Consider the following 18,094-nt stretch of genomic DNA (forward strand, 5'->3'; position numbering starts at 1 on the left):
GAGCATACAAATTCTAGACCTGGTGCCAAAACTGTGTTGTGAGGTCACGTTGACCTTGAACTTCCAGTATCAAAATTTAATCAGTCCAAGCTAATGTTTCCATTAAATTTGAACAGCTTCCGTCGTGGTATTTCTGAGATACAGCGTTTACGAGTGCGGGACAAACGGACAGATGGAACGTATTAAAAAAAAATGACCTAAAGGTTGCTGTCCACTTCAGCCAGGTTATAAATCACTAACTGGATTTTGTCTGGTGGGTGATGTGCATCCAGGCATAAGGATATACACATTCCTAAGTGGCCTTTGTGTGATGCGAGAGCTGCGTTTGTCATTTTACACACTTTTTTTTTTCTTCCACGGAGCTGCCGTTTGTTCCAAGCTGCCAGGTTTCACGTGGTTGGGAAGGAAAAGGTTCTCCGACCTCTGAGATTATGACAACATACATTTTAGATTCCAACTCCTCATCTTACACAGGGACTGAAATAACTGGACCGAGTGCTGATGCAAAAATACCCTTTCATGGATACAATTTGGCATGAATTGACAGAAAAGGGGGACTGTCAATCAACGCGCTCTTTGTCTGGAAGTCGACCAGAATCACTGTCGCTGACGGTTAAGCAACGGCATCCAAAATGGAGGCTCTCGTTTTAAAATGCTGCCGTTGCCAGCCTCTGCCACGGCGGGTACGTGCTTTGCACTGGCAGCATGGCACATTTATGGGCATTCCCCATAAGGTGCCGTTCTGATTGATGGCACAGCCTCGTGCACCTCCCTCTCTTCACTCTTCAATCCTGATTTATTCGTCTAGTCTCTGTGACTTGGCACCGGCATTGCCCACTACTTCTCGTGTGGAAACTCCCTGCGGGCACATTCACTATTATTTGGAGTCCCGACAGGCACAAGCATCAGACAGAAACATACATGTACGCACACACACATACAGACGGCAGCGTCTCATCTCATTCACACTGGGCCTGTGCTAGAGGGCAGGTGAGCCTCCCACTGCCTCCACTCTGAAAGGCTCTCTCACCCAGAGGGCTCAGCTGCTTGGTGGGCCAGAGGGGTAAGCGGCTCTGTAAGGCTGCCAAGAGAGGAACTGGTCTGTGTGTGCAGGAGGCCAATCCTTGCACACAAAAACACACACGTGCATACACACACACACTCACAGAGATCCAGTCTTTTGCCAATCTGAGGTTTATGGTCCTTGTCTGCCTGTCAGGATCTTCATAAAGAGATCAAACCGACTGGGTGAAGGAATCGAGACATAAAATTAGATTGATGCAGAGGGAGCACTTTGTCATACTGTCTGACTGGGTTCACTCTACAGCAGGGGATGTACTTTAAATGTGAGACAGTGTACAGGAAACAATTCATTACAAAAAACTATTTCACAATGAAATAGAGCGGCCTTTAATTCTGCCACATGTGTGCGTGTGTAGTGTTTTAAATGAGATTCCAAACACGCGTTCTTCTAGTTATAATTTGACCACATTCAAATTTTGTTTGAAACAACGGTTTACCTTAAATAAATATAGATAACATGATCATATTAAAGGGTTACTTTTTTACTAATTTCCAAAGATAAATGTTATTTGACAGTGGGTCAATTGTGTGAATGAGACATTTATCTCACAGTAAGTTAGGACTGAAAAAAATAAATAAAACGGTCAAAAGGTTGACGTCAAAGTGACCGCCTTCAAAGAAAATAAAAGCCTTACACTGCTCTTCGCTGTGTTTCTGTCAAGTATAACACGTTTTATGAGTAAAAGATAAAAAATAAAAAAATAAAAATATTAAATAAAATGGGTCAAATTTAATCCATCTCTGTAACAGAATGTGAATTAAACAAACACAGGAGCATCGTAAATGTTTGATTTACTCTTCAGTTGACCACAAATGGGTGAAACAGCCCTTCAACACAATTCAAATATACTTTGACACAACGCATGATTTGAAGATGTCTGCGTATTTGACGTTTTCTGTCCATAGACCACAATTATCTGATCTCTTCAACTTTGCTGAGCTGGACTTTAAATCTTTGATATTTTATCATTATAATGACTGTTCTGAAATGTTCTCCAATCATAAAAGCAGACAAAAAAACATTCGTAGCTTCATTATTTTTTGTGCTTCAATGTTGTGTGCCTGCTCATTTTACCTGGGCCTGTTGCATGTTCAATGATTTTCCTTGCTCGTAATGTCCCAATTTACCTGTGAAATGAAAATGAGCAAACACGAATTACCAGATGTTCAGAGTGAGGAAAAACTAGAAACCTGATGTGCAACTTGGCTTGTGCTGCCAATTCTCAACTTCACTGAGGCCTTTTTCCCCAAGACCTGAGCTTCAGCCCAAGTGAATGCCTGTACCATCTAGTGGCCACTTCAGAGAAACATCCAGAAAACGCCAGAGGAGATGATTCAACTGGTCACACAGCTTCCTTTAATTAAACTGAACCAAGAATACACATATTACAAAATATTTTTTTCTTTTTACAGATACCAGTTTCCCCCTAACTTTCCTTTTCCAAAGCAAAATATGGAAACAGAAGTGTGGACCGTTGTCATTTTTTTTTTTCAGCGAGTATCATTCTTTTATGTAGAAAATAATCGCACCAAGAAAAAGGAAAAAAAAAGCTTCTGATGCACAACTTGGCAGGGAGGGCGACGGGCAGACACTTTACAAGAGGCTTTGAGTCAAGTTTCTGAGTGTATGTTTCCTTCTAGTTTTACACTTCACCTTGCAGAATAGCATGTGTTACAAATGTAGTAGTGTAATTTAAATTTCAGACATTAACATGGATCACTACAGGCTCAGGTTTTGTTACGACAGAGAGGTTTCCTATATGTATGCGACATGTTGTAGTTCAGCCGGACTGATAGCAGATGGAATATACAGTACATCATGGAATAGACTTTGGGTAAAAAATAATAAATGTGCAGTCCCTGCAGATGTACACTGTTGTAGGTGCCATCAAAAGCAGAAATTTTAACCCAAAACACCCCCCCTAGGCCAAGATCATTCAGGGGTTGCTGGGGTCACAGGAGGAGGCACAAGCAGAAAGCAGGGGAGCTCACCAGCACATAAGGTGCACCTGCATCTTCCACTGCCTTATATCTAACAACTCATTTCATTTCAGCTTCAGCTTGCACTCAACAACACCGTCATAGTCGCCACTCCATCACAGAGGGGAAGACAATGACGATATTCCCCCCCCCAAAAAAACACTAATAACCTTGTTAACAGTGGGTACTGCAGTGGACACAACAATCATTTGTTTAAAGCAGAGAAATCAGAGATCACAGTTGCTTTCAAAGCGGGGTGCCGGCGGCTGAATGGCACTCAGTTTGGAGGATAAACTTCATATAAGTCAAAACCTTCAGTGGAGAGGAAAGAGAAAAGGGATTTGCAGGCGGTGACTGTCCTTAACTGGGCCGTTTAAGGTCAGACCAACCCCAGGTCCCAACACTCCCAGCAAAACAACACGACAGCTTGTTCAAAGGGCAGTGGTGTTCATGGCCATACCTGAAAAAGCCCTTCATCTCTTTCCTTCAGACATTCAGAATCTTCAAATCAACTTCTACTACCTGCACACTCCCCCCCCCGTCTTTCACTTTAGTCTTCAACAGTTGCTGGACTCATCTCGTGTTACCTGGTTCCATCTCAGCAGCGATGTGAGCGTCAGCGAGCAGCTCCATGGGAAAAACGGAGGTCCTGGTCCTTGGGGAACTGTGCAGTGGTGGTGGTGGTGGGAGCAGCAGCAGTCACCAGTTCTGCTGGGGCCTCAGCTGCAGCAGACGTTTTAGGTGGAGAGTCTGTTGCCCAAGGTGGCGGGGACCTTCCCCGGGCCAGAGTGTCCACAGCCGGAGAGGGGATTTTTCTGTGCTGCGAGCCCCCGGCTTCTGAGTCCTGCTGAGAGATGAGCTGGAGCAAGGCGGCTGCAACCGCAGGACTGATGTCCTGGCTGGGCTGGGTATCCGGACGGTCCTGCTGAGCATTTCCAAGGAGAAGGGTGGATGGAGGTGGCCCAGGTGGAGAAGGTGGACGCTGCTCACTGGATGGAGGCACCTTTTTGGCGGCAAGCTGTTTCCTTTTCGGCAAGGCTCCATCTGAAGAGGCCAAACAGGATAGAGGAAGCGTTAGGTATCAAAGCATGTAGTGATGGAGTACTTTAACAGAACCCCTTAATCTAAGTTGTTTCCTGTTCAGTTAAGGAACATGCGTATGTAGTTCTGTCTCGCATGGAGTTACATTGATGTTATTGCCTTGACCACAAGGGGGAGGTCAAACCTCTCTAGTGCCTCCTTACATGAAGCACATTTTAGAACTGCAAGGACTTTTAAGATGTCTGTCATGATTATTGCAATCAGTTCACCTTTTTTAAACCCAAACTTTGTGCGCAGACACCGCATGTCACATACCAAATGTATTAAGATTATATGAACAAAATATGCAACATTACGGGTCAAATGAATCAGTGTTGATAGTTTTAAGTGATTGATCAGCACTGATTGAGGGTTTATTAAAGAGTAAAAGTAAATTCTCTAAGTAAAATTGTGGGAATTAAAGGAGAGAAACTTAGGAGTGGCATGAACAGCTGAATAAACAGAAAGACTGACATAGGAGGATCTTGAGTACTACAAAGAGGAGGAAAAGAAACTAACAGGTTAGTGGTTTTGTTTACTCATCACACACATCAGTGCAAGTTAAGACCAAGGCTAAGATGGTTTCAGAGACAGTGAGAGGATAAATAACCAGAAAAAACAGGACCTTTACCATCCCAGCATCAGCAGCAGAGTCAACCGTTTTATTCAACTTGCTAATCACATTTTTTAACTAATATCAGAGTTAAAGTGACGAGTTGAAGACAAAAAAAAGAATGTGTGACAAACCAAACCAAAAAAGGTAAAAGAAACACATGCAGGTGACATCTAAAGATTCAAAACATTTATTTCCACTTGATAATTTATTAGACTTTCTTCATAAAAAGGCTGACATTACAGACCGTTTAAAGCAACATCTTTTGACTGAAGAATCCATGACACCTGCTTCATAATGAGAATGAAGTGAGGAAGAAAAAACATGTGGAAATGGGACAGATACAGAAACAAAGACTGTGAGGAAGAAATGAGGAAGAGAGACAGACGTGGCAGGTGGGGATACAGTGTGAACCTTTTCTTGTCTCTCACATGAAATAAACTACACTTTCTCCTGGTTTATTGAGTACACCAGTAAGAGACGCCCATGTGAACCAAACCGTTGACTGGTTACCAGGGTCACATGAAGACAAACACTAGACAAAGATGTTCTCTCCAGGTTTTTCGTTTGTGTGTTTTGTTTGTGTCAGGAAAAACAATGGTGTGTGTTTTATTAGGAATGTCTGGGATAAATACAGGAAAGACGAAAGGTATAAGTCTAATAGCCAAATCAATGTGGTTATTTTTCTCATTTTGCTGATCTCATTACATAAACTATAATTAATTTGTATGTAGGAATCTTGAATTTCACAACTAAGGCAATTTTCTCTCGGTTCTCTGCCCCGTTCTCCTCATTCTTGCAGTCCCCAGTAATTTTCATCTGACCCTGGTCTCCCCTTTTTCTCCCATCCTCTAAAGACTAAACCCAGACTTGCCCTTGCGATCAGTAGTAGAGGCGGATGAACCGCGCGTTAGTGCCTCCTCTGATTGGACGCCATTGCTCTCATCAGCTTCCTCCTCGGTTTGAGGCTTAATGATCTGACTCAAAATGAGAGCCAGCAGGTTTGCTTGGTCTTCCTGGCTGAGTGGCGGGTCTCCAGATGTCGGTGAAGGCTCCTGGGGTTCAGGAGGCGGCTCTGGGGGCTGGGGCCTTGCAGCAGCCGGGGCCTGGTCCTCTTGAGCCCCCTGGTGGTCGGATGCTTCACTGAGGGCAGACAGCGTCTGGCTGAGAGTCTCTGGATTGGAGAGGTTGAGGAGCTGGGCTACCTGGGGCAGGCTGAGGTCCGTCTGTCCCTGGAGGAGGTTCAGCAGCACTGCCATCTCTGTCTGGTTCAACTGCTCAGCAACAGCTCCCAGGCCTGAACACATTCATTCACACAGCCAAGAGTTCAATCTGTGAAAATGCAGTACTAAGTAAAAACAAACTAACAAACAAACCTTTCAAAAGTGGTTTTCACTTCCAAGCAGTGCAACGGTTTATTTAGGTAGAGCAAGGTGAGCCCAAGACATGAGGACACCAACAATGAAGAGCAGCATCCCCAGATCAAATCTAGTCAGAGAACTTTATTGGGCCGCCCTGTCCTCCCTATTTCTTCCATCTACAGTTGTAATTTACAGGTCCAGAGTACAATAAGTGACATCTCATGGACTGTAACAAATTGAAGACTCCTTCACACACTCCTGCCTTTCTGAAGATCTGAGAACTACTGAGGTAACAGAAAGAATGCTGGTTCTTCTTTGTTTGCATTGTACTTTTCCAATTCAAAAAGCAAGATGCACACCCTGTCAAAAACACAGATGCTGCATTTCTGTTTGTAAATGAAACCTTCACTTTCTGTTTCCTGTTCCATGGCCATTATAGGCTGTGGTCATTGACGAGGGGGGGGGCTAGACCTGCTTTGATTGTTAGGTTGAATAATTAAATGATCCAGATTGATTGTGATTGGTTTGGTCGTCGTGCATGCAGAGGATGGACATCATGCAATTACAAACTCTATGCGTACAAGAACCCTTAAATCAAGAGTAAATTGTTAAACCTTGTTAATTAGTCATGGAAAAACAAAAACCTTGTGAGTTTTCCCTGTTTTATCAAGCTTCAAAATTATGTAGCATGACATGTTTGAGTTCATTTGCCTTACTTGACATCACAGGGTTTGGTGTGTGACTATTGTTGAGGCTGGCATCATGATGACAGTGCTGTAATGATATATTAAGCAGCCCTAATATGAATGCAATTCCCTATTTTTCTCAGATTTTCCTTACATTAATGTGCTCAATTTTCATACATGTGCATTAACACTGTGTGCGGTGCTGTTATTTTTATCTGTTACCTGACAACTCACTCTCTAAGTTTGCTGTGGAGGGTGGTTTTCCTGGTGGAGGGGGAGGGGCTGCAGCTGGGCTCGATTGGGGCCGACTGTTCTCTCCACTAGATGTCCCTGTCGCATCTTTACGGGGCACTTTGGGCACAGGCACATCTTCGGGCAGCCCACTCTGACGTGCGCGCCGCCTCTTCTTACTCCACAGTTCATGACAATCCTGATGGTGAGGAAGGCTGGGACAGAAGAAATAAATATGAGAACTTACTCACTAACAGCAGAAATGACATGAGCAACAAAAACTATCCAGTGTGCAATTATTTTTACAACCTTGATATTTTCTTAAAACACGGATTAATCTGAGTTTGACAGAATTGTTTTATTAACTATTTTGTCATTTTAATTCACGTGAACCATTCAGTACATGACAGTGCATTCATATTTGTTGTAATGATCATATTTTTTTATTTTATTTCTTGTCCTGGTTTTATTTCATGATCAATTTCATATATAAACACCTGTTGCTAATGTGTTACATATACATATTCTTATACCTTATTATACCATTACTGACTATTATTTCAAGTTTTGCTCATGGATTGATAAAGAACTTTAATTCTTAGGTGCTCTAGCAGAAAGCACTAATATTCTGATAGTAACGCGGGTCATTAGTGACTTACTCTGGTGGTGGCATCTTGTCAGGCTCCACTTCACTCAGGAAGTCAGAGTGAAGAGCCTGCTCTGATGTGCAGCGCCGTGCAGGGTCAAGGGTCAGCATTCGGTCCAGCAGGTCAAGTGCAGGAGTAGGTAGACTGTACAGAGAAGGGAGCGGGGGTAGATTTTAAAAAAATGCAGAAAAAGAAATAGAGTTGATCACAGCAGCCTCGGTGAAGCACCGCATGGCAACATACAAGGCAAATTCCTCCCGTAGTCTCCGTCTGTACTGCTTCTTGGGTTTCATGGTGTTGAAGAGGGGAAGTTTAATGACGTCGGGCCAGGCTGCAGGACAGGGACTGCCACACAGACGGCTGGAGGAAAAACCACAGATGAGGGTCAGTGGTCAGGAAATCGAGGTGTGGTGGTTGCCACAAAAAAGTATTACTTCTTGTTGTGTCAGTGTACCTGATGAGCTCCAGTTGTAGAAGTTCTTGGTTAGCCTGGAAAATTGGCTTTTTTGTAAAGAGTTCTCCCAGAATACACCTGAGGAATGAGAGAATATGAGGAGATGCATTCAGAAAAGTTAAAAATTACTTTCTTGTGCTCTGCAAACAAGCTCAAGCATATGGTATACCCATAACAACCCATGACTCCACTATGGGCTCTCTCAATCTTAATCTCAATCTTCCAAAAAAAAAATTTAATTGCATCAGCCACACCGTCTGTGTGTTCGCTGCTGCAGCAATGCATCAAAGCTCTGTTTAACAGGTCATCAGTGCTCTTATCTTTACAACCACAACGTGTCTTGTCTCTTTTTTAAAGTAAAAACACCAACAGCTTTTTTGTTGCTTGTTTTAATTCATTATTTTCAGCACATTTTTGTAGTATTTGCAGGAACAGCAGATCCATGGCTTTACACTAAATATTCCTGGCATTTTATTGAGTACAGAGGAACATGTAGAGCTTTAACAAGTTTATTTTTATGCTGACTTTTAAAGGCAAACCCTACATAAAACTACAGCAGCACTGCAAAGCGAATGACTTCATTAACAGGTGTGTGTGTGTGTGTATATATATATATATATATATATATATATATATATATATATATATATATATATATATATATATATATATATAAGAGATGTAACGATATGAAAATTTCATATCACGGTTATTGTGACCAAAATTATCACGGTTATCAATATTATCACGGTATTGTTAGATGTGTTCAAAAAGTACTGAACACACACACTGAAATCTTTTAACAAAGTTTTATTTTAAAAAATATATTTTATATTATATGATGATTATTATTATTATCATTAATTATCATCTGACTGACTGACTGACTGACTGACTCACTCACTCACACACTCACACAGGTCCTCACTGTCGGATAATAATTAAGTAGCAGCGGTCGTACACAGCATGAAAATAAAATAAAAAAACACAGAAACAAACATATTTTGCTCTGCTACGGTACGTGTCGTCTGCACACACTACTCGCTTTCGCTGATAGCGCCCAATAATATGTATTTTAGTAGGTAACACTTAACTTAGGTTTCCTTTATTGAGAAAATAGGAACGTTTTACAGACAAACCATGACATTTACCACTATTCCGAAATCCCATTTTTGTTGATATGTAGATATGTATATATATATATATATATATATATATATATATACATATGAAGTGCATGTGTAAAATAAGACCGTATAACTGTAAATGAATATACATATGTGCCACAGTGCCATACTCACCCACAGCTCCAAACATCAATGGCTGGAGAGTACCTCTCTTCTCCCAACAGCAGTTCAGGGGGGCGATACCATAGTGTGATTACTTTATTAGTGTATGGTCGACTGAGGGCAAGGAAAGAGGGACAGCAGAGAGACATTCAGAGACTCATAACATCTGAGCTTTTACTCACAAGGGCCTATATGATGGGGAGACAGCACCATCTAGTGGACAATGATTGTATTAGGCCCAATCACTAATCAAATCGAGATATTGCAAAAATTCGCAAATACATGTAGACAAACAGGAAATGATAAAACTCTCTTACCTTTCCTCTGAATTGTAAAACCGGGCCAAACCAAAGTCAGCCAGTTTGATCTGACCTCTGTACAGAGAAATACATAATAAAAGTCAGAGTTGAATCAACACATAAGTGTGAGAAAACATGCTCTGTTCTCAAATACAAACTTCTGAGTATCCAAACCATGAAAAAAATATACAGTCTATTCCAAATTTAACATTTTATCCCAATTAGTTCACTAATATTGTATCTTGTACATGGCACCTTGTGAAGGTAAACGCCATAACAGTGGACAAACTTATTTTTGCAAATGGTGCAGCTGTACAATAGGGAAGTAAATGTGAGCAAACTACAATGTGGCTCTAAAGGCTTCATTAAATTCTGGGATCCACATTTTGTTTTCTTTTCATTATTAACATTTTAGCTTCTGCAGCTCATTTAGCTAGGTTTACTCATGCATTCCTGTAATGTTTGCAGTTTGGATGCAGGATTGTACAGAAGAACCATCTGTGAAACAAAGTTGCTGTACTCCTCCGTTGCGGTTATTTGACGCACTCGATTAAATAAGAAGCACTGTAATTGACTTTGCTGCTGATGCAGCACAACACAATTGCGGGCTTATCATCACATTTGGCATTCGCCTACTTTTAAGTCTCCAGTTTACCATATTTACAGACTGCAGCTGCACTGAAACTGCAGAAATCTAAGAAATTCTAAGTTGTTGTGGTAATTATCCTTCAAAGCTGATACTCTGTTAACTTCCTCAAGATGATAACTACAGCTACATCCAATGACGTTTTTTTTTTTGTTTTGTTTTTTTTAAAAACACATCCACTTCAGATATGCATGTTGTCTACACAACTCCAGTCTTATCAAGCCCCAACTCCAGGGATGTTATTTGTAATCAGCTGTGAACATAAAAAAAAACTTCAGTTGATCATATTAAGTATGTTTTACTTTAAGTTTCAGTTTGTCCACAGTCTAAAAAAGGAAATCCTTCTCATCAGTAACCATCAACTGAATCAACCAATACAAATGATTGCAGAAGAGAAGTCAGGTCTGTTTACACCAACTAGCACAGTGTACCTGACTGTTTAGTAAAGCTGCAGATCTTTGTTTGAAAAAAGGCCATTTTCAAATTAAAACTTAATATTATAGATGTAGCCTGCAGTGAAAGCAGATCAAACAATCTGTGGTCAAAAATGCAACATCAAGAATACCATAACACATTCTCCTTATGGACTGTGTTCATGTTTTTTATTTTACCTGTTGTTGAGCAGAATGTTAGAGCATTTGATGTCTCTGTGCAGGAAGTTGTTCTTATGGCAGTAATCAAGGCCCTCCATCAGCTGTCGCATGAAGCTGCGGACGTGCTCGTGGGAGAACTGGACGAGGCCCGACTCCAGCAGGCCCATCAGGTCGTGATCCATGTACTCAAACACCAGGTAGAAAGCGCCTAAAATTAAATGGATAGTGTGTCCAGAAATCAGAAACTGCGCACACACTTCTGGGAAACATGAAAAGTGGAAATAGAACTCTGAAACCATTAACTTTTAATTAAAATAGCCAGCTACAGTATTAATGTTATGTAAACTTAAAGATGGTAAATAAATCATCAAATCACATGAAGCAGAAAACATACTGTGACCACCACAGCAGTTTCATCTGATGCCAAACTCTACTGCAATATTTAGTCCTGGTTTTATATTAGTGAATGAAAAAAAAGACTAAGCTGAAAATGTCTTTTAAAAAAGAAATCACATTTTATCTCTTAAATTAAAAAGTTTATAATTGTATAGCATGTTTTTTAACACCACATGTTTACACAGGCAGAGTTTATTGGGGGAGAAACAGGTAAAACAGACCTGATTTTAAATGTTGCAAATTAACCCCCAACGTGTCAAACCCTCTAAGAATAAATAACATTTATAAGTAGAAAAGTCTGCATTCGAATACACACTGCAATTTACACAGTGCAACATTAACAAATTCAATTAAGCTCCGGGTATTTCAGTGCCCGTGATTTAATTGATTTTGTTGTGAATTTTGTTCAATCTAAAAGCTAAATGAAACCCATCCAAAATATCTGCAACCCCATCATGACACATAACAATGCACAGTATCATCTTTGAGCACAAAGTGATGTCATCAGCAGTAACAACTGCACAAGTTTTTGTTTTTCTCACCTTTGTCCTTTTTGAAGTCAAGTGCATCCTGCTTGTCGGTGACAATCTCCTTCATGTTGACAACACTGCGGTGTTTGAGCTGCCGCAAGATCTTGATCTCTCTGATGGCTGTGATTGGGAATCCCTCTTTTTCATTGTCTAAACGCACTTTCTTCAGAGCTACCAGCTCACCTGGGAATTTTAGAGACAATTACATGAATACCCTTTTCTCTAAGCCTTGTGTTATAACATGTTAATATAGTGACTGCTTTCAAGACAGTATTCCCTTACCAGTGTCTTTGTCCTTTGCTTTGTACACTTGACCATAGGTGCCTTCCCCTATGATGCCAATTATATCAAATTTATCCACACAGCGCTTCCCCCAGTCACTCTGGGTGTGTTTGCGTTCACCATACCGTGGGCAGCAAATCCTGGGAACCATTAAGAAAAAGAAAAAGATTAGACTCAATGTCAGAGAAACAAAGGGCAGAGTGAAGTGGGTAAGTGATAAAAGAGAAACTGACTTTGGTCTCTTCTTAAGGGCTGACTGGGGCAGCGGAGGAGGTGGACATATGGGGGACTGTGGGGGTGAAGCGTCACTCCCAGTTAGGGTGGGTGGCAAAGGTAGGTCGATGAGTGATGGCCGGCTGCGGACTTCCTTCTCCCTGTCCTTCCTGGATTGCCTTTGAGGAGGAGTGGACTTCTTTGGACTGAGAGGGGAAAAAATACAGAAAGGTTTTAGACAAAAGCATACATACATATATATATACACACACATATATACATATACATATATATATATATATATATAAAAACACATATATATATAAAAACATATGGTAATCAGTAGGTGCACCACTTGAAAATATTCTCCAAATCACCCATGCAGGGGGAAACCAAGCAAATCAACTGAGTAGATAAGAGTGTAAACTTTGAACATGAATTCACAGGAGCATTGTGCATGTCATGACTACACCTGTATGAGTCAGGGGAAAAGTGGAGTGCCCACAAATACCAAATTATCACTTTGATCCAGGTATGTGTTGTTAACTATTTTGTAATTTGAAAATGAACAAAAATCCCTTACTTAAAAAATATATATGTTATTTTAGATTAAAGTAATATTTGTGAGTGATTTAGTATTTAAAAACACATGATGTTCACACATGTGGCCCTACTGTGTAACCTGTACACGAATACATGCTCACCTGTCCTGAGTGTTTCCCAGCAGTGCAGGTGGTAAAGGCAGCGGGGGCAGAGTTGATGTTTTGTGGAGAGGAGTCGGTCTAGCAGGGCTGCGTGAGGGAACTGGAGCTGGCGATTTGGCCTTAGATGTGGTGGAGGGCGGAGGTGGCTGGGTAGTTGTTTCTGTCTGAGGTGGTGGTGGTGGTGGTGGTGGTGGAACCTGTGTAGTAGAACCAGGCGGCACAGGAGGAGAGGGCTGCGGAGGAGGTGGTGGAAGAGAGGAGGAAGATGAAGTGGGCACAGGCGGAGTAACCTGATCTTCGGCATTAGGAACATCCTGGGGTAATTGCACAGGTGGTGGAGGCTGAGGTTCTGTCACTGCCACAGACTCTTTTTCTGGCTGTGGAGTTTCGATTTTAGCAGGCCGTGAGGAAGATGGGACAGTAGATTTGCGTGCTGATGGAAGGGGTGATGCACTGGCGCGAGCAGCCGCCTCTGCAGCCTGGCGCTCCTTCTTCCTGCGGCTCAGCTCTGCCCCCAGGCTCGAGTTAAGTGGCAGGCGAGAGGAGTTAGGGGAGCGGCTAGCTGGCCGGCTGCTGTGGGAACTGGCCCCTGCTCCAGAAGACATATGCCTCTTAGTGCGGGAACGAGAGGAGGAACGGCGAGAGGAAGAGTATTGCAGAGGGGAGCGACTCCTGGAGCGTCTAAAGAAAACAAACACTTATTTACACTTCATGTACAAGTCCATATACATTTGAGAATCTAAGTCAGATAACAGGTTACAGAGGGGGGCGTCAGCTGAAAAGCCCTCTTCAGCACACAACTAAAAGGCCCTTGACTTGACTAATGAAAACCAAGCAAAGACAGAAACAGCTGTTGCCTGAAGAGCCAAGTAACAGATTAGATTTTTAAATATTTACAGTGACCTAAACGGTGAACCTGTCTGCTATCAAAACAATACAGAGAATACAGAAACTCAATAAGCAGACAACTTAAATTTTTAAAAGTCAATCTCAGACTTCCTCTATTATTCTGTGGGTGTCAGTTCACACTAAAGAAAAACTATGGTCTATTCTTAAATCAAAAATATCAAGTGGGAATTTTGGGGACAATACAAACCTAGTATAATACACAAACCCACCTTATTTACTATAAAATGCATGGTTAAAGGTTCTCACCTCGTCAGGTGCTGAGGGTTTTTGTAATAATTAAAGGCGTACACTATGACTGGTTTCCTGACATTTCAAAGAAATTAGACTGTTTCATTATCTCCTCCACCATTTCTGCTTCTCACCCTCTGGCTTTTTGACTTGTCAGCTAATACCTGCAACTCCTGCAGCCATTTTCTTTTTCAGTTGACAGTTGGCTAAAGAGAGCAGGGCTCTGCAATTTCAACAGGTCTTGTGACTTTAACCTCACCATGCAATGAGCATTAAACCCAAAACACTGAGATGCATTGCATTGCAGGCTAATGCAAAATGTTAACTAGATAGGGCTTGCACGTTAACTTGGTCTTCTGTTCAAAGTAATACTCAACATGGCCTCTGACATTCTTCACTTCCCCCATGTGAGTGTGTATGTCTGAGTGTGGGTGCCAGTTTACTTCAGGGTTTTCAATGTGTACTCACCGAGACACGGGGCTGGTGCTTGATGACCTGCGAGTACCATAAGGGCTAATGGATCGTCTCCTTGAGTATGGACTGCTATCCCTCTCATAGCTGGAAGACCGGTGTCTGCTGCCATAGGGGCTGTCTGATCTCTGTCGGCTGCGGCGAGACATATCCCCATAGGGACTGGGGCTGTGCTGGGCTATCCTCCGCCTGGAGTAGCCGTCATCTCCCTGCTGAACATATCCACTGCCCAGTGGACTTTCACTGCCAGCTGTTCTTCTAGGGCTGGGAGACAAAGCAGAGCCGGTGGTCTTCCTGCGAGGGCTGCCCCTGCCTGTAGACTTGCCCTTAGGGCTCGACTTGTGGCCCTTGGAGGACTTCCGGTGGCCTCTGTCGGCCCGGCTCCTCTGGGAGGAGGTTTGACTGCCCTCCCCTCGATCTTCTCTGCGCTGCTGCTTGTCTTTGCGCGTCTTCCCTGAGCGGCTGCTCTCCTTGCTGCGAGACGAGGACGTGGAGGAGGTGGTACTACCTACACTTGCTGCAGGCTGCACCTGAGAGATGATCAACTCCCCACGTTTTGACTCAACTTCTTGTTGCACCTGGCGTTTAAATGATGAGCCTGATGGAGCAGCCTTGTCTCTGCTCTTACCAGAACCCCCTTTCTCGCGGTCTTTGCTACTCTTTTTCTTGTACCCACGTTCCCCGTTTCCGGATTCTGTGATCTTATTAGGGTCCTTGGGTTTTTTCCGGGGATGTCTGTGCCCCCTGTTCCCTTTATCGCCCCCCTCTCTTGAGATTTCGTCCTCAGCATAGTCTGCCGACGGCTCCAAACGGTCCAAGCCCCCTCTCTCAGCAGACCTGGTAGGCAGTGGGTCCGAGAAAGTGTCCGAATCGGAGCTGATATCGTCGTACTCAACCAAAGGCTTCAATGTATTGACACCAGGAGGCGCAGTATCACAGAGGGTGTAATCTTCAGGTCCCGGTGCCGCCAAGGATAACCGGTTATGTTTAGATGTTTTATGCCTTTTACGTTTTGAAGAGGACATTGGAGATTTTAACAGCACCTTGCCACCTTTGCTCGTCATGTCTCCCGCAGAGGTATGGGCCTGGGTCTGGTGCGACACACCGCCGACGCTAGATTCCGACTTCCTCTTGGTCCCATGGTGTCGGTCCGACCCAGGCATACCTCACGCCGGCGTCGGTACTTCTCCTGCGTTTGGGGCCTCGGTGGTCCCGGCAGTTCATTCACAGGAGGTCAGCGACTACCTCCAAATGCCCAAAACTGAAGTGTTACTAAGCAAAAGCAGCAAAAGAAAACACATGAAACATACACACCAGGCCGCTCACGTCCAGTCCCCCTCAACGGCTCTTCATTCCGTCGAGGTCGCCTCCATAGTTCCTCAAAGCAGACAAATTCCCCCCGTGATTTTCCACTGCTGTAACCTTTGTACTTGCAGTTAGTCAGTGAATGAAAAAGATCCCAGGCAAACATTGGAGCATTGTGGTGTCGTTTCCATATCTATTTAGCTAGCACGGCTAGCTAAAGCTCACCAGCTAGCGAGCTGGCTCGTGAAAAGGAAAAGAAAAAAATCAAGTCCCTTAGTGAAAGCTGTCCTTGTCCGGTGCCAAGTTAAGTAAAGGAGGCTTTTTATTCCACAGAACTACGGTTTTGGTATCAGAAACAAGCAAGTGCCTTCATTAAAAGACGCTCGAACAAAATGAAAACTTGACCCGGTTGTTACTGTTTACATGTTCCTTTTTTAATGTAACTTTTATCCCCTATAAATTCAATGTTGATTAGAAATCATCATATTTTCGTGTGCAGTAGATGTTCCAGTTTATTATCAATGGCTCTGGGAGTCAACCAGGCCTATATTTAGGGCGATGATGGTGGATTTAATATGATCCACAGCCCTATCTGAAGGAGACTACAAACGCCATTGTGGCTCCTTGGACTGGCAACTTCTGCGCACGGCGAGATGAACCGGAAGCCGGGGTGCTGTCAATCTCGGGCGTGTCATAGCAACGACCTATAGCGTCAAAGAGCCCGCCCACCGTGCTCGTGGTGGCGCGACACGACGCAAAACAATATTGGACATTTACAGATATATTTATTTGAAAAAGTAAAACATTGGACTGAGTTACACATTTACATTAAACTACTTTTAAGTCACGACCTTCTAAAACTATAGCAAGGATATTTGTAAATCGTTTATATTATTGTAAGATTATAGGATTTAATCCGTGTCAAAAAAATATGTGTATAAGAATATGAATAAAAAATACTCTCTAGAATTAGACAATGTGTGACAAAATAGGTGTTGATTATTTTAAACAGTTAACTCAAATCCTCACTTCAACATGGGTGGGTGGCACTAATACACCTCAAGTAGGTTACCATTGGCCATAAGATGGAAAGTCTGAAAACCCAGCATCTGCTGGTTTAATAATGAGATCACACCATTTGAAAACAATGAAAGGACTGACCCATACAAAATGGCCATTTAAAGACTATTTAAAGCCCTAAATTTCTCTTTTTTATATATTTGGAGGTGTCTGTTGCACCTATAAAAACATGGTTGTTTTTGTATGATTGATTTTCTTCATCTCTAGTGCTATTAAAAATTGCACTGTTCACGAAAAGCTGAATAAAGAGAAAGACAAAAGCATTAGGCTATGACACGACATGTTTTAGGAAACAGGAAAGACGCGGCAATAGAGTAGGTGATATGTACTGATGCAAACCAGGCTGGATAACAAGGAGGTAAAACACACGACTGCCTCAGCAAAACAAAAGTTATAATTCAACTGGGAAGCTAAAATAGCATTTATTCTTGAGATTGTTTGCAGTTTTCTTGTAGGTACCCAGCAAACAGGTTCAGTCTGCAGAATATCAAGTGCACCATACTTCTTCTTTGCATTGCAAAGGCAATAGAAAGATAACTTGAATAAAACTGACTCATATTGGTGGATTCATGCAATATTTCTTGTACTCTTCATTGTAATGGAAGTATATACCGCATGAATTGGACAAACTATTGTTCTTAAAGGAAATATTAACAACTCTGGAAAAACCTAATAACTAAATACAGTGTGACAATAGTTTCATTTGGCTGTTTGGTGAACTGCAATAACAAGCGTATGACGTGTCATCAAAACCTCATTCATGAAAATAAAATCAGTGTGTTTGGTTCTTCTCTTGGATCTCTGACTGTTTGGCAAAGGTTTGTTTCACAAAGGGAAAATTTCACTGTGCTCACTTAACATCTGTTTTGAGATATGTGAAGTCACAGCAGTTCTGGTTCAAATGTTGTTGAATATCGAGGCCTTTGCACATATTATGATAATGTCTTAATTGACAGCAATACAGGAGACTTTCTTGAAGCCAGTAAATAGAGTAATGCATTAGTAATGCATTAT

At 42.2% G+C, this 18,094-nt stretch overlaps 1 protein-coding gene across 3 annotated transcripts; it reads right to left on the reverse strand.

Moving 5' to 3' along the window:
- Positions 1–1,790: 1,790 nt before the first annotated feature.
- On the reverse strand, positions 1,791–16,648 carry cdk12 (cyclin-dependent kinase 12). 3 transcript variants are annotated; one of them, XM_044050191.1, is made up of 15 exons: positions 14,693–16,648; positions 13,088–13,768; positions 12,404–12,589; positions 12,171–12,310; positions 11,901–12,071; positions 10,981–11,170; positions 9,742–9,798; positions 9,437–9,538; positions 8,136–8,213; positions 7,925–8,041; positions 7,694–7,825; positions 7,026–7,249; positions 5,631–6,053; positions 3,651–4,107; positions 1,791–2,211 (listed from the first exon to the last, which is right to left on the reverse strand). In XM_044050191.1, exons 1-14 carry the CDS (start codon positions 15,856–15,858, stop codon positions 3,680–3,682), a joined length of 4,095 nt encoding a protein of 1,364 aa, XP_043906126.1. In that variant the 5' UTR covers positions 15,859–16,648; the 3' UTR covers positions 1,791–2,211; positions 3,651–3,679. The 3 variants fall into 3 exon arrangements, with proteins under 3 accessions (XP_043906126.1, XP_043906127.1, XP_043906125.1); XM_044050192.1 differs by lacking the exon at positions 1,791–2,211 and having other exon boundaries at positions 2,418–4,107; positions 7,038–7,249; XM_044050190.1 differs by lacking the exon at positions 1,791–2,211 and having other exon boundaries at positions 2,418–4,107.
- Positions 16,649–18,094: the final 1,446 nt, after the last annotated feature.

The sequence above is a fragment of the Solea senegalensis genome, linkage group LG19 (genome assembly GCF_019176455.1).
Source record: "Solea senegalensis isolate Sse05_10M linkage group LG19, IFAPA_SoseM_1, whole genome shotgun sequence".
Lineage (NCBI taxonomy): Eukaryota > Metazoa > Chordata > Actinopteri > Pleuronectiformes > Soleidae > Solea > Solea senegalensis.

Excerpts from the sequence above, each read along its gene's own strand:
- cdk12 (XM_044050191.1), bottom strand. The coding sequence starts at position 15,858 with ATGCCTGGGTCGGACCGACACCATGGGACCAAGAGGAAGTCGGAATCT. Across the intron at positions 8,214-9,436 it reads ATTGATGTTTGGAGCTGTGG|GTGTATTCTGGGAGAACTCT; the intron begins GTGAGTATGGCA and ends CTCATTCCTCAG. Across the intron at positions 4,108-5,630 it reads CTCTACTACTGATCGCAAGG|ATGGAGCCTTGCCGAAAAGG; the intron begins GCAAGTCTGGGT and ends TGGCCTCTTCAG.